This window comes from Apus apus, chromosome 1 (assembly GCF_020740795.1).
Source record: "Apus apus isolate bApuApu2 chromosome 1, bApuApu2.pri.cur, whole genome shotgun sequence".
NCBI classification, from domain to species: Eukaryota; Metazoa; Chordata; class Aves; order Apodiformes; family Apodidae; genus Apus; species Apus apus.
This window is the reverse complement of record NC_067282.1, coordinates 149,988,203-150,011,658: the sequence shown is the minus strand read 5'-3', so window position 1 is coordinate 150,011,658 and position 23,456 is coordinate 149,988,203. Positions and strand designations below refer to the sequence as shown.

Here is a 23,456-nt window from a genome sequence, read left to right as displayed (position 1 = left end):
TCGTACAGAGTAAAACGAACAGGAAAAGTTGCTACATATCAGTCCACACAAAGTCATTTGCTTCCCTGTATTTGTTGGTGTTTCCACACCCACAGTCTCCCATGTTTCAGTTCAGTACCTATAGCACCTGAGACTTGGAATTGCAGGGGAAGATCTCAGTGACCCTCTGCACTTCAGCAACATGCTCAGTGCAGACCCTTTGGTAGCCTTGGGATAGGTCTTTGGCATGACTGTGCTTAGCAGGTGCAACCTGCAGGTACTATTTGACCAAAATTTCATCAGGATGAAGAAATCTACAAACTGCTACTCTTAACTGGCATTTTTCATAGCTGTAGTTGTCAGTTTCCCAAAGAAGCAGTCACGGGTGTGCTTCACTTTGGGCAAACCAGCCCTCTTCCTTTGCTTGTGTGTGCGAGTGTGTAAGTCTAAGGGCACATAGCCTCCTGGTTTACCTGAAATTCTCCATATACTATTCTTAAGGGAGGCACTCAGGGTGGAATATTCCAGCCTGAATAGTCACCAGAAGGCAAATTTTTCAAAAGGTAAACGAGTATCTTATAGTAAGGTATAGGCAGACTGAATATCACCACTCCTCTGACAATGCTGCAGTGTTCCAGACCACTGTGATCAGCCACAGAGACCTGATGGCATGTCTGCATGGAACCTGCTCATACAAGATATTGTTAAACATCTGTACCATTCAAAAATATATACATTTACGTAGTTCAGTCTGCTGAAAACAAAGAACAAATTGTAATTACATCCATACAATCTCTAACAGAAACACTTGTGATCTAAAAAAAAAAAAAAAGTAATAATAACATGCCTGGGCACTAAATATTCTACATATATGCAACCCCAGGACTGTTTTCAAGCACGCATTTAGGCAGACTAATATATATTAGTTTAGCATAAAGCTGTGCTGAGTGATAGGAAACACATGTTTCTTGGTACTTGTGGTTGCACAATGGTATAAAAAGAGTCCTGACATTCTATAGGTCTCTGGACAATTCTGCTATTGATGTGTTGTGACTCACTGCAAACAGACCATCGTATGTTTCTGAATCACTTCCTGTTCAAGGGGTTCCTCCACTTCTTCCAGAGATTGTATGCTGAGGAGGAATTCAGTGGGATAAAGCCCTGGAGACCCATTCTAAATGCTTTCCCTTTCCCTTCCTTTCTGTGCAGCTGAATCACTCAGAGAGGGGATGACACCTTGAACCGATGTCATTATTCCCTTGTTGGGATGGGAGAACCCTATTCCTAGTCCAGAAGGGGATTAAATGTAATGTTTTCTTTTCAGGAGAACCTTTTTGTTTCACTTTGAATTATTTTTTGCTGTTGGCTTTTTGAGGTTTATAAGGTTTGGGGAGAAAGGGGTTTGGAAGCTAGAAGTCATGCTGTGATAAAATGAAATCTCTTCACTCATTTTGAATACAATTACAACATTTTGTCTCGCTGCCCCAAAAGTTTTAAGGCCCAGACCACAGAAATGGTCGTTAGGTAGATAAGTATCTCTGAGGCCTAATTAACTTTACCATTATTAATGCTTGTAACTAGCTGCACTGAAATTCCTGGAGCATTCATACCTGCTTCTCTTAGATCTGCGCTGTTGATTTGGTGGTACTCTGATAACAAAGAGACTGCAATCCTAGCAGAAGATAGCAGGTAGACCATTACAAAATTTAAACTTTTGTGTGATTTAGAATGTCACAATAGTACTGCTTTGCAGTAATGTATAAATAATATATATTAATTAATAATTATATTAATTAATAAATATTAAATAAATATTAATTAATATATTTATATTAATATAAATAAAAAGTAATGTCAGTAGACTGTTCTAGTATATTTTCATGGGAAAAAAAAAAAATCTGCGTTTGAGGGAAATGAAAACTCCTCCTATTTAAAATGCTTCTGCTTTAACTTGACATTTCCACTAGAAAATGCTGTCTTGATGACATTTTTTGCCAAAAAGATAAGCCATTGTGAATTGCAGAAACCTTGTATTTCAAATATTTTTTGGTTTGGTTTTCCCAAGTTATACTGGACCGACATGTGATCTTTTGGCAAATCAGTGTTGTGACGAAAGCACAATCAGTTTCTGAGCAATTGCAGAATTATTTTGACTTCAAGAGATGCTTATCCTGAATGCCAGCTGCTGTGGTACTTTCTCACGAAATGGCAGTAAACAGTATTCCTGAATGAGCAGCACCTTTTGTTCAGAAATCCTTTAGAGTGATCATATCTGAAGGAAGTCTGCTTCACTGGGGCCTGATCTTCTCCTGCCCATCAATGCATAACATGGGCTTGTGATCAAGGCAATTGCTGCTACCACTGGCTTTAGGAAAGCCTCTTAAAAGTACAATTCTCCATATACATCTTTGCCAGCAAAAACATAATGTAGAGTGCCAGATACCTGTATGCAACATAGTAAATAATATTCAACTGATTTCTCCACCTTGTAGAGTTGCGTGGACCTTCCCAACATCCTCATCAGTGCAAAAACCAGCACAGTTACTGATGGGCACTTCTGAGTTCATTCTTACTGTGCCAGCATCTAGGATGTAGCTGCCTCAGCTCAAATCATCTCCTACTTGAGACTTTCTTGACCTTGTGATCTCCATCTGTCCAGCCCTTCTAAAAATTATGACAAGTCACCTATGTTTTTAGAGCTAGAATGCCCATTTCTTAAAACAGCATCATGAACTCAAGGCTACCATTTCAGATCTCACTACTTCTTGCAACTGCTTTCTTTTTATTTTCAGTTCTTTCTGCTTTGGTGTGTGTGTGTGTGTGTGTGTGTGTGTGTGTGTGTGTGTGTGTGTAGATCATCTGCTTTGCTTTCATGTAGGAAGGGATGGTTCCAGGACCTCAGTTCTTAAAGGTTTGTTTTACCTGATCTGTTTCTTTGTTGATGTTCCAGGCTTTGGTGTCACCAGTTTCTAACACATTCTTACTTCTTCAGATTTTTGCTGAAGGAAATCTTTGTAGCTGACAAACCACTCATCTTCTGTACAATCCTGTAATTTAACAAAGCTAAGTGCAGGTCATAACTAACCTCCTAACTCTGTTCCAGTGGGTGGTTTCTTATTTTTATATTGCTTTCTACCAACCTGTTGTACTGAGTATAAATTTGGACTATCAATAAAACTTCTCATACTGGGCTTCTCCACAAACTGCTTGAACTCAGCTGCACTAAACTGCTGCGCTGTGTTAGCTATTAGCTATGCCAGGCATCTAGATCTAGCAAGAATGGATATGATCACCTTTACAACTGTCTAGTAAGGCTGTCTCTGAAATAAATACCTCTTTTCTCTGACATAAAGAAATTTGTGCCAGACTGCATCAGCTGACCAACTGTTCCCATGCCATAGGAGTTTTCACTTAACTGGCCTGTACTTTCAGTATATGTGACAAGCCTTAACAGGTTCCCTTTCCCTTGGAAGATATCCTCAAACTCTTTTTTAATTGTTTTGATCTTCTGCCTCTTTGGTGTGTTACCTCTTTAATGAGATGAAGGGAGTGGCATGTTTTTATCCATGGATGAATTTTTTCCCTTGGTGTGATTATAAATTATACTTCTCCCAGTTTGCTAATTTCCCATGAGTTTAGTCACAACTCCAATAGGAATTAGCTTGCCACAGTAAGTCCTGAGCTTCCCCTATTTATGGTCAATTACCTATGGGTTTGCTTTCCATGGTAACATGCCCATTCCTGGCAACGCTTCATCTTCCACCAGTATCCACACTCAAGGCACAGGCATTTCATTTGTTTTTGAGATGATAGTGCTTTAATCCTCTGCAGCACAGCTCACTGGTGCCATGAAGAGTCATCTGAGGATGTGGTGCTGTTGTCCTCTTTGTCCATGCTGGGGAAGATCCTAGAAAGTGATAGAAATTACTCTGGTTCATGAAGGTTTTTTCAAATACCAGCCGTTGTCCTTACTTGTGCTGTTTGTAGATGTATGTGCCACTTTATGAGGACCTCCATACAGTGCCTCATGCTCAATGTACCATTCTGCTGCCAGTCTCCTGCCTTGTAGCAGCCTAAATCCTCTATGGCATGATACCACTGTCTTCTGTAAGTTTTAGCCTGAATAAGTAACTTCCTTTGGCTGGCAAATTTTAACTGCATTTCCAAAAAATAACTCCAACTCCTCCAGTTGATTGTGCATGCTTTGTCTCAGGCTCCAGCCATGTTTGCTCTCTTCCTAGAGACCCAGCTCCTCAAAATCAAGGAGCTTGGCTATTCAACCCCCTGACAATCACAAACTCTACTACATTTTTGCCTGGTTATTGTACTGCTTAGTGACATACGGTTCACATGTTTCATTTTTATGTGGAAGACAGTATTCTTCAAATTCCTGTGATACAGTGTCCTGGTGAGCCTCAAATGTCAAGCTCAATTCAAAACTATTGGAAGAATCCAATACCTCAGCACCCAATTTTGTCAAAAATAAAGCCACCTCTGACTGCCATAGAAGCATCCAGCTGAAGAGTCACATGGCGTCATTTCCCACAACCACTGAGGGCCACATACCAGCAGCAGAGGCCAGAAGAACACAGGGTGTCCACATGCATGTGCACAATCACTGCATACCACTGCTCAGCATCTTGGACCAAAGCAGACTCCTCCTTTTCCTTGGGCCTCAGTATCTGCTTTAAACAAAGCCCTGTTTAAACTTTCTCCAGTTACTCTCCATACTCCTAGAGAGCATCAGCTCCTGTAAAATGAGGCTTGCAGTGACTCCACTCAGCCAGAGCATTTTCTTATCTTTTTTTAACCTATGAATACCAAGGCATTGCTCAAAATTATTTTCCTTCAGGGCCTAGGATTCACCTAACCAAATGCAGGCAGGTATCCCGTAGATGTGTATTACACAGGTATGTATATTTGACCTGGTCACCAGCACTCTCTTTGTCATCAGTGTGAAGAAATATAGACGTTACTGGGGAGCAACTATTCTCAGCCTGAGGTACACGTCTCAAATAATTTGCAGAAATCAGGCTCTGAAACCTCCAGTTTCTCTCCACTGATTGTAAAATCTGTCCAGACTGGCTGCTGCAAATGTAAAACTGAGATTCACAGGTTTCTAATTTTATGTGACAAGTATCTCACTGAAGGAGTGTGACAGAAGCCTGCTTTGTTCAGTCTCTCATTCCCAGCTCCAGCAGTGAGCAACATAAACCTGGGCACAGGAGTGGGATGTATCTAGACCTTATAAAGGTCTTCAAGTTTGATCATGGAAGAACAACAGGAACAACAATTTCTCAAGGAAGGATGCAGCCACCAATTTCCAGTTTGCCAAGTCTCTGCCTTGAAGTGGAATCTTTGACATAATGCTGGGTGCATCAAATATTACTGACATTTTCCTGACATTCCTCACAAAATAGTGCACAAAATCGCCGCAGTGAAAATCAAAGCAAGGTTTGTGTTGTACTGGTAGCAATGTCACAGGAAGATACTGCTGTGCTCTGTAGAGAAAAGCCAGAGGTCTGCCAAATTTTCTAGTTTCACTTTACCTGTGGGAAAAGAGTTGCAGAAGAGACCCCAAGTTAGTAAAGGCTGATCTACATACAAAGCATGCACTGAGCAGACTTGCAGTTGTTCAGCACGTGCTCTAGGCTGACCAAGAGATAAAAAAGCTTTCTAGCACAGCACCGAGCTCCAGCTGATGTATTCTTATCCACAGGGGCAGTTGCCTCAGGCTCAGAACTCTGTTGTCAGGGGTGGTGATGTTGCTGTGACCTGGGAGGGGTGTAGTGTGCAGACATGTAGCTGTGCTTGCATCATGCCTTGCAAGAGTGGTTACTACAAGGGCTGTTGCCTTTTGACCTTCCCTGTGAATCTGTGCTGACCAAGGCTACGTGGCCCTTGGCTGGTATGGCAGCCCCTTCAAAATAATCTCTTGTTTGCCTGTGAACGCCGTCCCCATTGATCAGTTTCCAGCTGGCTCATATTGATTTAGCTTAATTCAATGCAAGTGTTTTGCATGTAGAAAAGGCTCCGTGAATGTTCCCATGAGGTCTAAATCAGTTCTTCTGTCTCTCTTGCTCTTTAAATCCTATTGTCACTCATGTGTAGCTTTCCTACACTCAGTACATGCCTATTCCTGGGGGGAGCAATTGCCAGGGGCTTAATTTTAGAGAGGAATGCTCACCCTGCTGTCTGGGAATGAAGCCTGGTGTAGCCAACTTCAAAGACTAGACAGATTTGCTGTTGAGCTTAAAAGACATCTTCCCCTTGACTGGGATTTGCTATTGTATCTCTTTTGCTCTCATCTTCCCTTTCAGCACATGGGAGGGCTCAGGTTCTTCCCAGACTCCTTCTGGTTTTGGACCATTTCAAATGCACATATTAGGTGCTAGCAAATTCTCAGCTCTGCCTCTTGCCCACTGAACATCACTGAGATGACTGGGGCTGTGGTGGATTTGACAGGATCTGTGCAAAAAGAATCCACCATTTGGCTCCTCTGTTTACACAGAGCCCTGGCACTCAGACAGCACAGAACTAAAAGAAGGGTTATTTTAAATTCTAATAAACTAGCACAGAAGGAGAGAGTTCTTTGCCTTCTTCCTTCACATCACAATTTTAGTCCTAATGAAGGACTTCACATCAAATATAATAAAAGGATGAACTATTTTTCCTGTGTGCCTGTTGGTTTTCTGACAGACATATGTGTTTGTTTATTTTTAGATTATAAAATGCAATTATCCTGTTCTCTGAAGTACACATGTAAAATTAAAAACATGTTGAGTCAACTTGCTGCTTAATTTATGTTAATTAAACTATTCAATGGGAAGGATGTTCCTGGTTAGGTTCCTTCAATGGGATCTGGATTTTATTCTTGGCTCTGCCACAGATAGCCTATTTGATTCATGGCAAGTCACTTAATCTTCCAGTGTTTCAGTTTTTCCAAAATGAAGAGAATTCTCCTTTATCTTTTCTGTTTTGACTGTAAAGGCTTGAAGTGGGGCTTATTTTGTACAGCATTCAGCATAGTATGCTCTAAATATAATTTCTAATTGGATATATTGATAATAAGTCATCTTGTCTCCAAAAAGAAAACACCTCTGTAAGTCCTTCCCAGTGTACAGATTTACAAGCAAATACACTTCCACCACACCCAGACAGGCAGTAAGTTGGATTTCTGTCAGATAATGCTCAAAACTGAGTTTTCATCAGTGGAAAGATGCTGATTTCAGGATTCCAAACCCTGGCGTTTTATTCTGGAACTCGAGAATTCGTCTTTAAGGAGAGCTTAATTCTTTCTTTGCATCCTTAAACTGCATCTAAGCTAAGGAGTGTGTGAAGTCTCATCAGGACTTTTACTACAGATCAGGTCCAGTCCTATGGGTTGGGTAAGACACAAACTCTGGCTTGAGCACACTTGGCTGGCATGCCTGGGAAAACTCAGTATCGTGTGAACAGCTGAAGGACCTGCTTCTCTGTGATAGTTTCTCACATCTCCATCTATCAGATAATCAGTCTCAGAATAGACCACACTGGGCCAGCAGCATCTACACCTGATTAGCTTGGTAACTGCTAGGAGCAGTGATGGTTTTCTAGCACAACTTGGTCATCATTTGTGCTGACCATCTTCCTATGACACTCGCACATGCCTTCTTTCCTGTTTATTCACCAGTCATGGTTTGCCTGGATTTTTACCTTGTTTTTTTGCACAGTGCATAGAACATTGAAGACCTTGGCTCTAAGCTGGCAGCCCCGGAGTAGCAGCAGTCACCAGAGCCGGTGCCCTCAGTTTTCAGTCAGTGCTGACTTTAGCCAAACCATTTTCTGAAACCTATGAGCTTTACTCAACCTAAGCCCTTATTTATTATTATTATCTGGGAACTCAGGCTGTATTTTCAGTGAAGAGGGTGAGCAGGAGTATGTTGGGATTATGATGGGATTATGCTGTTACTTTGCTACCTGACAGCACTCAGACTGCTTTTCAATGTCATCTATGGTCAGGAGAAGCCCCTCTATTATAATAAGACCACAGTCAGTATCTGTGGGGTTTCCTCCCTTCCTGTTGCCTGTGTCTGCCCCAGAGCAGTGTGAAGGCCAGGTCAGCCCTACCATTTTTCCATCTGAGCAAGGTCCCAATATAGACACACTTCTATCAGTCTAAAACTCTTTAGTTCACTTGACACACATTCCCTCATCCTTTGCAAACGGAACTGAAACACATCTGACATGAGATTCACTATGTGAGCTCAAAGTGCCAATCTCTTGAGACTGCCTGGCCAGCTGGGCTTGGGCTCTCTTGTCACAGAAGAGGAAGTGACCCAGCCTTGCACCTGCTGTCAACACACATGCCAGTTTTTTGTCCCATGTTCCAAATGGACTTTCACTAAATGACACATTTCCCACAGCCAACCTGGCAGCAAGGCCCATGTCCCAAGCACGACCCAAAAAGTAGCTGTTGCCTGGTGGCTTGTCTGATCATGCTCACATAGAGGAACTGGTGTGGGTAGCAGTAGCATTAAGCTTTCTCAGTGTCATTTGGAGTCAGTATAAACTCCATTCATTATAAAAATTGCATGCACAGTTTAAATCTGCCCTGCTTGTTGCTGGGCACATTTGCCCAACAGCATTGGGAGATACATGATGCAGAACGTGGTCATGCAATAGAGCTCTCTTCCTGGATATCCCTTGGGAGAAGAGTTCTAGCCACCAGCTGACACTCCCAAGACGATCAGACTAATGAGCCTGAAACAGAGGTCACTAAAGTTCATAGCTGGTTCAGTTTGCACCTGGGTATTTAATTCTTCACATCTCTGTTTCCCACCAATCAGCTGTAAGTGAAGGAGAGGAGTAGGAACCAGGAATCAGGGTGTCCATGGGCAGCTGCCTCCTGTAACACACTGAATTAAAGCAAATAACCTCTGCTTCACCCTATTTAGCCAGCTGACTTGCAATTCACACCTATCTCATCCAGCCATTTCTGGTTTAATGTCTTCCTTCCAGTTCACTGAAAAATTCACCATCACTCTTTCTGTAATTTCAGCAGCTTGTGTTCTGTTGAAGTTACAAGTCAGATGCTAGCTTAGCCAGTGACTAATACAAGCTCTTGAAAAGGTCACCTTTGAATCTCGCTGCCAAGTTCACCCACCTCTCCAGGCAACTCCTTATACCTCTTCTCTTCCCTTTATAGCATTTTTGCCATGACAAATAAATAATGTTGTAAATAATTAAAACTTACATGCTACTTTCTGTCTCGAAACACACTAATTGTAATCTTGCTCTTGGGTGTTGAGAAATGTTTTTTGAGGCTGTGCTTGGACAAGGAGGACCTGTTTAATCCACCTCTCACCTGGATTGCTTGCTGCTCTGGAAATCTGATCTCTGGCTGTCTATCTAGTTCTGTGTACCACCTAACCAGCTCTTGAAACAGCCCTGTGGATCTGAGGAACTGAATTCAGTATAATTATTGTCATCTATCAGTGGAGACACATAAGGATCACATCAAATTTTACAAACAAATTAAAGGGTCCTCATTCTTCATCATTTCCAACCCAGAAAAGTCTTGATAAGCTTGGATAAGCAGTCTCACCATATTAAAGTTTAAAGCTGAGTGTTTCACATACTGCACATCTTAGCTTGACCCAGTTCTATCTGGGCTCCTATGTGTACAGCGTCACCAAGGAAGAAGCTCTGTTCTGCATCAACAAATGCTAAGTAATCCTTTTGATAGGTAATATTCTAAGGAATTTGATCTTGGCGCCTCTCACATGAAGAAATACAGTTAAGACCAGGCCAATTTTGCCTGTGAGTGTTTTTGTTTTCTTGTTCCTTTTGAAGTAAAAGAGGAAATGTGGGAACCATTTCTAAATTACCCATGCACCAGAGTGACAGAAGAAACCCAGAAACAGATAAAGGCCAACAGCTGGAACATATTGTGGTACAAGGAAGCAATTAGCTTTTGGCATAAAAGAATGAAATCACATATAGAAATTATTTGTGTCTCCTAGTGTTACCTTGGCAACCCGGAAACTTCGGAGCAAACAAGGCCCGTGGTCCCAGGCCAGCACTAGTGTAGTACAGAGGTGTGCCACCCTAGAGGGAAGAGTCCCACACTTTCCTTAATGGCCTTATCTGAGACCTCGTGGATGTGTGGGAAAGATAAGAGGGAAGAAGGGGTCAGCTGCTTCCTCTCTCTCTGAGCTTTCCCAGCACTGCTGCAAGTCCCCAGAAGAGTTTGCTTCTCCCTGCCACAGGGATGCCACAAGGCAGCTTTGGTTCATGTCCACATGGGACTTTGTGTCATAAGCTGGGTGACCAACCACAGCCTCTCAGCTCCCCTCCTACTCTCAGTCAGCTTCAACTTTGGGCACGACAAGCCTTCCTCACAGGATTGCTTAAAAGTTGCATCATCAAGCAATAAAACAGTGAAAATACCTCAGGGTGGGAGAGGGACTGGAGATAAACATTCTTTACCAGGCGTTGCAAAAGAAACCCTAACCTCCTCAAAATGAATAAGCCTTCCTCCCACTGCCTTCAGTGTGGCCAGGGCTTCAGTCTTTACATGTGAGATGTCATGCTGCCATAGTGATGAGCTCAGGATAGCATTAGCCACATGAAGTCAGACGGCTGGATTGATGGATGTAATCAAATTTCCTGCCTTGGTTACAGTTTTACTACCCAAAGCCTCAGTTTAATCAGCAGTCATACTCAGTGGGATTTGTTTCAGGAGGGACTCCATTTACCACTCTTGGTTTCTGAGAGCTGGTTAATCCTTTCATGGGGCAGGGTTTGCATATCATGCCTCGTAAACTCCCTACGTGAGGGTTTAGGAAGAAAGGAGAGGATTTGTTGTAAGTGCTCTGAAAGCATGTCTTCACAGCAGGCACAGAGATATCCAACCAGATGGCTTCACCCCATTAACTTCTCACAGGTGGAGACCAAGGTCCAAAAATACACAGCAGCCAGATCCATGTACGCTAACCCCCTTCTCCCTCCCTAGAAAGGTCTGGGAACAGAAACACCTGGGCTGTTCCTGCACAAGCCATCTACTTATGGCTTTTTTGACACATTCATAATAGCTCTACATTTCCCAGCTCCAAACTGGTTAGCCTGCATCGTGTTGTGCTTCATGAGCCTATATCCTTCCAGAGAATCTCCATGCAATGTCCCACTGTGTGGAGTGGACATACCAACTCTGGTCCCACTGCGTTTATGGAAAATCCACCACGTACAAAGGGTCACAGCAGCATTCGTGCTTTCGGGAACCCCTCTTGTCAAGGACTATTGCTAGGCCTGTGTGGTGCAGGATCAGTTTAAAATAACTTCACTTAGAGAGCTCCATGAAAATCCCCTGCCAGTCACCCTCCTCACGTGCTTTTTGTTCTGAGAATCAGCAGGCCTCAAAGAGCAGTCTCAGAAGAGGCCACATCTGTACAGAGTTTGCTTTCATCCCCACAAGGGTTCCCAAACAATGCCAGTGCCAGCCGGAGGTTTGCTGAATGGTATGAGAACCAAAGGCTTTCTGTTCATCCATTAAAACCTTGTGAGTCAAAATTAAGAGGACAGGAGTGGGAGCTTTTGGAGGCTGTGGTTTCTCACAAATGCCTAAAGCGAAGTACTAATGAGAAAGTTTAAAAAAAAAAAAAAAAAAAGTCTGCAACCCATCACCACAGCAATGCTACAATTAGAGACAAATCCAGCGTGCACTGCTTTACATTTATGATGCAGACAAACTCATTTACCTAATTAGGACTGTCTACAAAATGCATATGAAATAGTAGTCTGTCCTCAAGGTCCAGTCCCAAAGAGTCTTGCTACTGAAGTCCAAAAGTGCACAGACACACAGCTTGGACACCTGCTACTCTCTGAGTGGGAATTAGCTGGGCCACCTCTGCATGGGAAGCTTTGAACATTTTCTTCATTGTCCCACCCACAACTGATGAGTTAAAACCATCAGTTGAGAAGGCCACAAGGGTAAGTGTATACAAAATTCTCTGTGATTTCAGAATTTAAGAAACAAAACCAAGAACAAGTGGAAAGCCCAGTTGGCTTATCCCACTTGAAACTAAGTTTTATCTTACAGGTTTTCAGTAGTCCCAAAGCAGCTTGAGATATGATTTACCTTCTTTGAATGAGCAAACAGGGGTTTTTTTGTCAGCACACTGATTCTGTTTGTTGTTGTTTAAAAGGAGCTCCTGCTCCCCTGAAGTTTGATCTACATATTTTGATAGCAACTGTTTATGCAGCATAGGTCAGCAGAGAAGTTCAGCTGCTGCAGTTTCTTAGGTGCTGGCACTACCTCCATAAGGAATAAAGCCAGGACCACTCTAGAAGACTCCAGCAACTAGTTTTGGAAAGTAATTTGATGGCATGAAGTCCGATGGGGAAAAAGAAAAAAAAAAAAAAGGTATAGAATTGCACTAAGGAAACAAGTACCTGTCTTTCTGGACTCGTTTCAGACTTCACCTGTGAGCAAACACAGTGCTCATGTAATAACGGAAGAACAGCACATTCAGTGACTACAGGTAGTGTAGGCAAGTTATGCCTCTGCTCCTCTTGCCTCACTCCCAGTGCCTGGCACTGCCAGAGTGCCAGGCATGAGCTACCCTGGTGAGCCAAATGCCCTTCTTCTAGGCACATGCCCATTTACCTCCATGTGGGTTTCTGCCCACATTCTAAAATCCTACCTGGATCCCATGACAGACTCAGTAATGTGCCTGGGAAATACACAAATACCTTCCTTTACTGGGTGTGGACCAGCTCACTCACATTTGTCTCATTTATCCCAGAGAAGTGGAGTTATTGCCTCACAGATGAAATCAGCTCAGGTCTCCACCTCTTTTTCCACTAAAGGGCGAACCCTTTCTCTCTAGACAAAACAGAAGAAGTGGGCTCACAGAGACCACAGCATCCTTTGCTGTTCCAGGCTTGCCCAAGCTAAAGAAGAGGGTCTATGTGTTAGTCCAAAAGGAATTTCTCTGCTTCCTGCTGCTTGCCATCCCCGGCCACTGCAGCCTGCGGTACATCAATGTGTGTGCTCAGCAGGGGAAAAATGCCTCTGACCAGGGCGGTGGTTGCAAGATGAAAAAGGCTGATCCACACAGTGGTTTCTTCTGTCTTCCTCTGAATGCATTCACTTCAAGAGCCCCTTTCTCGTTACAGCTGGGAAAGGTGTAAATAGAAGCCAGGCCCAGCTGAAAATAACTCTGCCTAAGTCCCATGTGGAATCTACTTGACTCCCCTACTGGTTTTGACTCCTCATGGCAAAGAAGGTTGTCCCTCAGCACTGAGGTCGCAGACAAGGTTTGCATATAGGGTAATCTCACAGGACACCCATGAAATAAATTTCTTCCACTTCACTGGAAGCCTTAATGCCTTTAGCAAACAGGTGGAGGATCCTATCTTATCTCATGGAAGAAGCCACAAGAGGGAGACAAATATCCATGTGGTGCCATTGTGGGTTTATGCCCTTAAATCATAGGTAAGAAAAGGTTTTCACAGCTCGTGAGGGGTTTCAAGTTTTCAGATTATTTCCCTAACCCAACGTCAAAATTACAAAAAGCCTCAGGAATGAAACACGGAGAAATAAAATGCATGTCAGAAAAGCTCCCCTTTTATAGTTTGAAAGATTTCATTTCCCTTTTGGATTTAATAAAAAAATAAATAAATACATTAGTGTCCATTCACAGAATCATTTAAACATGACACTTGCGGCTTTGGAAAGATGAAGTTCGCACTTTGGGACCTCACTTTCTTCCCCAAGCAACTGCTGAATTTGGAGAGATGCTGAAATAGAGCCCTTCCTACAGTTTTTGGCTCCTACCAAAAACATGTAATTTGTAAGTTCCTAAGAAATCTCAAGAGACACAGAGCTAATTCAATCATAGGATACAATGGTTGCCTTTCATGTCCTCAGTGTCTCTGCCATCAGGCAAAAATGAGTCTGGATAAACATAGATCTTTATCTGGAGGAAGAAACTCGAAACTGTGAAGCACAAGAAAGAGGATGTAGGAAGAACAAGCCTCCTACTTGGCCCCCACCTGCTCTAGGTGCCTACAAAAGATGCCACAGGGTTCAGAAGAGCTGCTGCCAGTGTTCAACTCCATGTGCAGCCCATGGAGGAAGTAGGTGAAAGGAACAGGACTTCAGAGATTACACTCCCCACATTTGTGTTCCAGAGCACAAGAAGCAAGGGATGTGTATCTCTCTGCCAGGCCACATTAGTGAAGTATTTGAATTCCTGCATGAGCCTAAGGGCTCAACATGTTGAAAATAAGATCTGGCTGTAAAATAGGACAAAATGGGCTTATAACATAAACATTTCTAACGTGAGGTAATACCTGACTTTCCAGGTCAGTGGACAAAAGAAATATGGTGTAAATATCTGTGGCTAAAGGGCAAAAATGTATCCACTATGAATTTGGTCTGAAAAAGGTAGTTAGTGGAAATGATTGTACGGGAATGGTATGACGTACAGCTGCATGTGGTAGACCTTTTGTCTGTGCTAGCAAAATAAAACACTGATGTGAGAGCATAGAAAGATAGGGCATAATGTCAGATAAAAACTACTCTCCTGTTCAACCCTGTGAGACAGACTGAGGCTGCATTAGCAGCAGTAAACCATACAGCCCATTCTCTGGCAACTCAGACGTGGTCCAACCCAGCTGTGCTACCAAAGTCTCTTTGCCTCCAGAGTATCCTATGGGGTATGGTTGCAGACTTATGCTGGTTTCCATGTTTTGCTTGGGAATTTTTTGGGAGAAGGCTGTTCGACTTGAGCAAGAATATGCCAGTGATCCATCTAACAATTTAACAGTATTGGCAACTCAGGGTGGTCATCATTGCTGTGTTGGTCCTCTATATACTAGTGTAGACATAGCCTGAGAAGCCATCTGCAGGGTGACAGTTCCCATGTTCCTCATTGTTCTTTATGTCCAAACTCCCTTATGCTCTAATCAAGATTACTAGCTGTGCTTTTAAAGAAGTATAAAAATAAACCAGGAAAACCAGGGGTCTTTAAAAAAATCCATCTGTGACTGGTTCTCTGTGCTGCTATTTCCATAGCTCTGAGTGCAAAAGAATAGGAAGAAGGAAGGAGGCAATGATCCATTGTCCAACAGCTTTCAGGAGCCCAGAGGGTATTTCAGATGTTTTAGTGGACCATGGTATCCCATTCCCTGTACCAGGCAGCATCCATGGCTCATTGCTTGTGGCTCTCCTCCTGTCAGCATCTGACATAGCAATATCAGCCAAGGCTGCACAGGGTCATTAGCACACTTAAAACAGCATCAGGCTCACATTAAAACATCAGAGCCATTTCTCTGTCAGGCAGAATATTTCTCAATGAATGTACTAATAAACCCAGAGTTTGCTTCTCATTTTACACTGACACGATTGCACCACTCTCAAATGTGCTGCAGAAAGTTGTGAAATCACACCCAAGCCCTTGGAGTTATGTGTGATTCTCCTGAGCTTTTCAGTCAGGCTTCAGTTTGTGTACAAGCTGGTTTAAGAACCATATTCACTTTGCCCTTTGGAGACAGGAATGCACCTGCAGCAGACTGCATGGCGAGGTTAGAGAGCAGCAGTAACAGGAGTACGGTTGGCTTCAGTGAGACCTAATTACTCCTTCAGTGCCTGTTGTTGAAGATTGTTTTACACTGTGAAGTTCAGGGAAGTTTTGTTCTCTCCAAAGAAGGCCCATGCTGCTCATTTTGAAATCAGTGAGAATGCAGATTGCCCAAAAAAGGGACAGACAGGTCTTCCAAGTGAAGAGAGAGCTCTGTCAGCCAACATCCTGTGAACCTTAGGGGTTCTTGGAAGAGAAACAGCTTTGAAGACTCCAGCATAACCCCAGAAACCATGTTTTTCCATTTCTTCTATCACAGCTTAGGCACTAGAGTTTTCCAAAGGTAACCCATCAGAAGAAAATTTCTAGAGAGTTCACCACCCTGTCAACAACTGGGGTTGACCATTTCTCCCTCTGCAATATGTTAATGTGGGGAATAGAATTTTCTAATTAGAGAAAAACATAGTAAAGTGTACCTAATTCAAGCCAGGGGAAGAGAGGAAACTCAAGAGTTTCTTATTCTCTTCCACTGCACCCTGCAAAAAATAAACACTTTTTTAACATCAGGAGTTGTAGGAATATATTGACTCCTAGCAAGCAAGGGAAGACAAGAGGTTTCCTAAAGGTAACACTGCATAATATTGGAAAAGCAAAAACCAGACATTAAGAAATTAAACTTTTCTATTTACTTATAACAACCTTTCAAAAATTTGCCTGTATTTTAAGATGTGGTGATAGGGATTTATTGACCAGGACTGCTAGAAATGTGTGAGAGAGCAAGCACACACATGTGCACATACACACACATACTATGTTATTTTTTTGCTGAGCATCTGCTAGTCTGGATATATCCATATAATTCTCACACTGAAGCTCCAAGGGAATGAGAAAAATATCAGATGCTCACACTCTTATCCTCCAAATGCTGAGGGGGACCGCTGGGAACTCAAAAGCATCCTGTCTCAAATAAAGGAGAAGTAAAGTAACATTAGAGGTGGAATTAATGACAAAAAGTTCAGTTTTGTGCTTAACCCTTTCCACTTGCTTCCGTAACCAGTTCTAACCACACCAAGTGTTAGGAGCTCTGAAACACTGGTTTGTGGTTTGTTTACTCAAGGATGTGGGGATTAAGTCATGTTGGTGTTGGGTTTTCTTCTTTTTTTTTTCTTTTTTTTTTCTTTTTTTTTCTTTTTTTTTGTGTTGTGCTTTTTAAAATTAACGATAGAATCAAAGGATAATATTTTTTACCGCCCTGAAGGATCATTGCACCCTAAGGCAGTGCTGGCTTCACTTAGTAACACAAATTAATGTATGTTATATCTCCATCTAGTTACTAACCATGTTCATTCCTATCTGATGCTGGAGGTCTCAGCTCCAGTGCTAAATGGAATGAAATGTCCATCCATCTAAACCATCTTAAATCTAACCCTTTGCTTTGCACTCATTCCCGGTCCTCCCGTTGCTCTTGCAGATATCCAGGCCTGCAACAGTGAGGTCCCCTTCAAATTGCTGAACGTTTTTTCTCACTGAAAACCTTGTAATCAGAAGCCTCATTCTTGTCTGTTCTTTATGCCACCTCCAAAACCTTGCACTTGCTTGCTAAAACTTCAGCCTCTGGCCTCAAAGTGCTTTGCATTAAGTGTGTTAATTTATTCCCATTTGATTTTATAAACCCCCCTTACAGACTACCCAAACTACCGCAATCTGAATCATCCACCATGTCCATAGCACATCACCCCAACTCAGTAAAGAGCTGCAAAACTGAATCCATCCTAAAAGCATGTGTTGTTTCCACTCTTGCTAGAAGGTGTACTGTTGTACTCCAGCTGCCACCCCATCTGCCAGTCACCATGCTGCTCATATCCTACTTTGTACAATGCTGTCTTGATACAGCCATTATTGAACTCCTGTCTCTTTTCTCATTGTAGCACCTATGTCCTCCTTCCTCCAGATACCCCATAGGATACCTGTTCCTGCTCAGGATTTACTTCAGCTGGCTTGAAAGCATAGGCCCTCATTCCCCATCTAATTAATTTTTCTTCATTGTGCTATAATTATAATACAGTAATGAGTACAGCCATGTGTATTTTAAAGGAATCCATATAACATGTTTTTAATAGAGCACAGATATTAATGCTGACAACTCTTATTGTTCACCACGTTCTCCCACTGTTGTGTCTTACAATTCTTACACTATTTCTAGTGGAAGGTGTCTCTGCCCATGCAGGGGAGTTGGAACTCAATGGTCTTTGAGGTCCCCTCCAACCCTCAAAATTCTGTGATTCTGTGATTCTGATCTGGCAACTGATAGATGGGAAAGACTTGTCTGTCATAGTCATTGGCCACTGCAGACTTCCATGCAGCCACAGTATTAATCCACTGAGTCATTCCACATGTAACTGGTGATTGCATCAACGTGTGAGTGAGTAAGTGAATACAGGGAGCACTACTGCTTCTCCTCCGTATCTCATTATACAGCCCTGACTTTGCCGTGCCTAGCAAGGCTGGCATCCAACCAGTGGGGATCTACAGCTCAGATTTTCAGTAAGACCGTTCCATAAACACAATGACATAGTGACATTACATCATTATTTTCCTGTAGGTTTGAATCAGCTTTCTTGCTTTTACAGGAAATTATATATACTCACCGCTCCTCCAACTTAATTGACACCAGGGAAGTGCCACACACATTACTTTCAACATTTAGCTCTCAAGTGCATGAACAACGTTCCCATAATCCATTAGGTACCCATCCAGAGCAGACTTTGTCATCATACAAGTAAAGGCAGCTAAATAAACAGAAAAGTCAGTTTCAGAGCATAAAAGCTTAAAAAATTCCCAGTACTACTTCTGGGGGGAGGGTGAAGCAAAAAATACAGAACCTTGTGCTATGGCATTCCATAAACACTATGGTAATACAATACTGATGCCAAGAGACCAAAGTTTTAATGTCTCCATCTCACATTTCCCCAAATCCTTTCTAATATCATCTGTGATGAAGAAATTGCATCTGTGATGCCATTACACCCTGGACTACTGACTTGAGGATTCACCGGAAAAGTCTGCAGAAGAAAGAATAACACTGGAAATTGCAAGGGCATCGTATGAGATAAGCTGGATGAAGAGAAGTAATGCACAAAACTAAACATGGCAGAAATAAACAAACAAAAAAATACATTGCCCATTGTGTATGTACTAAGGGACACTACACAAAATCACAGATCTAAGACCAGCATCCTTCTTGAGCTGAAACAAAAGCATTGTATTTATGTAATAGATAGGTTATGTATTAGACATGTTTCATCTAAGATTCCTCCTTGCAGATCAATTTATATCCAACTCTGTTCTACTGCTCCACCAGAAATAAATACAGAAAATATTCATCTATTTACAAGAAGTACGGAAAACCTCATTATTTGTTGGAAAGGAGGAGCAGAAGGGAAAGTGTCATAGTTTACAGCCATGTGTTTTCAAACAGAAGCTAATGTATGCATACCAGAACTCACTTTTACACACCAGTGCCAAAATACTGATTAACTGCAAAGTGATCTTTGCAGTGACACTACACACAAAGCAGAGCCCTTAAAATCAGGGGCTGAAATTATATACTTTGGGCCACCAGTGTTGTAAGTTGGAAATAACTTCATTACTCTCCCTTTGCTCCTACCAAAGATGGTTTTGCTGAGTTTCTAGTTCGAGATTCAAACTCCTGCTTGACTCTAAACAGGCATCTTCATACACAAGTTCGAGACACATATGTAAACCTTGTCATCTCAAGGCTTTTGTGGAACCACATCTGGGAATACATTAATAGGATTTTAATTCAAAGGGATGAGTTTGCATATGAACCCTGCGTCTGATCACTGAACTAGCTGCAGTGCTACAGTCCCATCCCAAAACCCACAGACGTCATCTATACCAGCCCTGTCAACAGTTCATGCACATTTTAAAGGCATCAAAGTCTTTTCCCCTATTTTTCCAAGAAAAAAGAGCCCTTACAGCACATAAACAAACACATAGAAAGACACAGACATATTTCTTTACATTATTTTAGTAAAAACATGCTTTTATTATTAAACCCTGGTGCTATCCTTTGATTATAAGCATCTTCTTTCCCAGGAAATCTGTGGCTAAGTATGTGTAAACACTCGTCTTGGGTCTGTCCTTGTGGCAGCTGTGGCCACCCCTAGAACTTCTCAGCACCAACGTATGTGAATTGCCTCATGGTTGTGTGTATAGTACAATCTCCATTCCTTCAGCTTCCCTATCTAGGTGGGTGCTTTCCAGTATGGTGATTGGCCCCCTTACTAGTAACAAAAATGGGACTTGAGTCCCAACAAGACTCTGGTGGAAGCTGGAAGTATCCCCATTTAATAAAGTGGGGTTCAGTCCACTTCCACCACTTCAGCAGGGGCTTCCTTACTCCATTATCAAATGGTTGTGGGCTCTGGTTGCTTTAGTCTTGTGGACTATTGAGAACTTTCAATTCCATTTAACTTCAGCACAGACTAAGGGCATTCCACTGTCACTAGGTAAACCCGTCATAAAATGCATCTGTGTGTGCCACTCCCTTGTGTTGGTTCCTCCAACAGACGGGTTCATGTACATGGAAATGTTGTGGGGTTTCCGTGGCAGAAACAGGTTCCTGGTAAACTGTCTGTGTGCCAGTTTTTCCCTGGAGCTGCAGCTTTCCCGAAGAGTCTACCCCACATTTAGAGTCTGGACCTACGTTTCACCCCAAGCCCTCCATGCTGTGGCCAGGTCAAGCAGCTTGTGACTCCAGTGTGCTCTGGCACCAGCTGGTCACCCCTACCAGGATGAGGCCAAGCCTTACCGAGAAGCTGAGCTCATGTTTCCAAGAAGCAAAGAGAAAGGGAGAAGTCTGAGCAGAGCATTGTCATCGCTGGTGATTTCTTTCAGGCTAGCAGTAAATTTGGGTTGTTTGTTGGATCCCAAACTTTCTTTGCATGTACGCAGGAAAACAGCTGCTTCCCACTCCCTGGCCCCACATTTGCGCCAGGCTCCCTTGGCAAAACCCGCAGGTAGGGCACACAAACAGGGCAGCAGAAACATCGCTTCCTGCCTATGGCTGCTTCCAGCTGGTGATGGAACATTATCTATCCCACACACTTTTCTGGCCTCCTTGCCAGGGTGTCAGGATAGCTCGCAGCAAGCAGCTGGCTCTTCCTGTGCACTGAGAACAGCTGCTGCCTCTGCACACAAACAGGGAACGGAGGCTGGGGGCTGCAAGCGCTTCGGCACAAACTGTGGGCGTGGGGCAAGGATGGCAGAGCTGGGAAGTGAGCCAGGTGTCCCACAGCCTGACCAGGTGGGTGCCCTAACTTCATCTTCCAGCATTAAAGGCCTGGTGGGATCCATCCATAGCCCTCTCTTCAGCAGTCTCAGGTGCAGTCCTCCATTTGATTCATTTACGCCAGCAGCGAATTACATTTCTGGCTCCTACAATGAATTAGGGAGGTGAAGGAAAAATAGAGCACAAACTCATGTGCCCCCTAACTGTGGGGCTTCAGGACGGCCACCCATCAAAGTCCTGTTTCTCCTTTTGAAACAGTGTGTGCTGGGCCCTGCCTGTGCCAGGACGGTGAGTTATTGCAGCTGTGCTGCCTTCTGTGGTCCGAAGAGGATCCTTCAGCTTTCTATCTGAAGAAGGTCCTGACAAGAGTCACAGGTTGTTTGAGAACATGAGGCACTCACTGTTCCCCTCTCCTGTGACATTTCTTTATATAAGCAGCTGAACAGCAAAACATACAACTGTTCATTCTAATTTTGTTATTTATAGCGAGCTGCTGCAGACGGAGACTGCAGCACCATTTATATCCTTAGGGCGTAGCACTCACCAGTCCATACAGACAATTGGTAATTAGCACAAGAACAATTTGTTTATCTATTCTTAAATAAATAAGAGAGTTATTTATCTATCAAAATTCAACTCCTTCCCACTGCCAGATCTCCAGGTTAACTGCTTAATGAATAGAGCTCATCGCCTCAGGCATTTAGGTAAAGGCAAAAGTGTCTTTTAAAATAATTCCCATTGAAGAAAACTAAATATGCAATAAAAAATAACAAGCTATGTACTGAAGAGATAGCATTTAGATCACAAAAATCAGGAGCATAGGGCAAGATTAAGATCACAGGGATGTCAATCACAGGTGTAGAAATGGACCAACTGGCACGCAGGGGATGTGTGGTATATATATCCCGGTTACTTCTGGCACTTCCTACCAGTCCAGACAGCCAGCTCTGAGCCAGTCACTCAGTGGATTCTCACATGAGCATGAAACTGAGTAATAGAAGGCAGAGAGAATACTTACAGTTCTCCAAGTAAAATCCCACATGTGCACTAAGATGTACTTGCATGGCTTGGATGGCAGGACCCTGCCCAATGTAAACACCATACAAGCCAGAGAGAAGACATGACATAATTTTTTCTATTTTTGTTGCTGATCCCAACCCTTCTTTGTTCTCTTTTGTTTTTTGCACCCGACCCTGAAGATAGAGAAGAAAGGAAGAGCCTTTATGAATAGATGGACTTTGCAACAGGGTTGGCCCCTGCTCCCTCTCTCCTTGCCCCCGCCACTGCTGACAGGAGAGGAATGGGAGCAGCTGAGAAACTGCTAGCATGCACTTTAAAGGCCAAAACAGTCTGCTTGGAAAAAACCAACCAACCTTCATCTTTCTCACAACTCAGATATTTTCAACATCTGAAAGTGTTCACCTAGTCAAGCTTGCAGGTGCAGCTTTTTTTACATGCACATGAATGTATGCACATCCGTACATCCAGGGTGGGAAAAGAAATGGGGAAAAAATGAGGTTTTAGAGGTAACTGCTATCAGGCAGCAAAAGTGGGTCATATCTGAGAAGTTCTGCCTGACCTGCATTTCTGATCATATGGGTCCCAGTAAAAAGCTACTTGCTTATTGTCCTACCACCCGGACAATCTTTATTTGACCTTTTTGCCCTACCATCAGCATCCAGGAAGGAGACAAAAGCTACTAAATAAAAGTAAACTATTTGAAATACAATAGCTGTAAAGAAGTACTAACGAGGAGCTCCTTCTTTTGTCTTTCAGCTCACAACTCCGAATTTCCCTGTAGTGGTCAAGCTGGGACATGCTCATGCTGGAATGGGTAAGGTAAGTAAACGAACAATATGCATAGCTCAGGAAACAGATATATTTGGGGCACAGCATTCCTGTGGTCATACACAGTGCATGACCAGCCAGTGAAGGGGTTAAACCTCCCCACAGCCTATCTGGGTTGCACTGGCTGTTCCTGTGAGAGAAAAGGCCTTTTTCCGCTGTCACGCACTTGGAGACAGGCAGTGGCATTGGTTTGGAGGCTGTCTGGGATGCGGGAAGGGGGGTTGTGAAGAGTGGGGAAAAAGCTGGCTGGGCTGAAGTCATTAGGCTTGTCTTTTATATATTTTCTCATCTCCTGAAAGTGGTAATGCTGTTTATTCAAGCACCTGTAGCGTGCAGCTACACTCCATAGCTCTCACAATGAGGAGCAGTGGCACTGGTCTTTTTGAGTGCATTATGATGACCTTATTCAATAAAACAGGAGCCCTTCAGTTATTTTTTTTCCTCCTTGCAAGGAAGAACAAGACCTTACAAAGCAGAGTGGCTGGTTGCCTGCCAAGGAATCCTGAAAAACAGTTCACTCCCTAGAAGGACCTGTTTGTTTTTCCCAGGCTCTCTGGGATCTTTATTCCCCCAGTGAATTAGCAGCCACTGTTTCTTGGGGTGACTGGGTTCCCCTTTCAGTGAGGCATCGCCAGCCCATTCCTGCTGCACTTTAGCCTCCTCTTCCTTGCATATAACTTTTAAAGAAGCAAGCCCTATCTGTCTTAATCTTGATTTGTTCAGAAGTAGGAAATTCCAATGTATCATCT

General features: G+C 42.9%; 1 protein-coding gene across 1 annotated transcript in view; it reads left to right on the top strand.

The window, feature by feature from the left end:
• The window catches only part of SYN3 (synapsin III), a 198,778-nt gene that overhangs the window by 143,886 nt on the left and 31,436 nt on the right, over positions 1-23,456 (top strand). Inside the window, exon 8 of the mRNA XM_051624297.1 lies at positions 22,636-22,698. Within this exon, the coding sequence (XP_051480257.1) occupies positions 22,636-22,698 (63 nt within the window). The remainder of the gene's footprint in view (positions 1-22,635; positions 22,699-23,456) is intronic.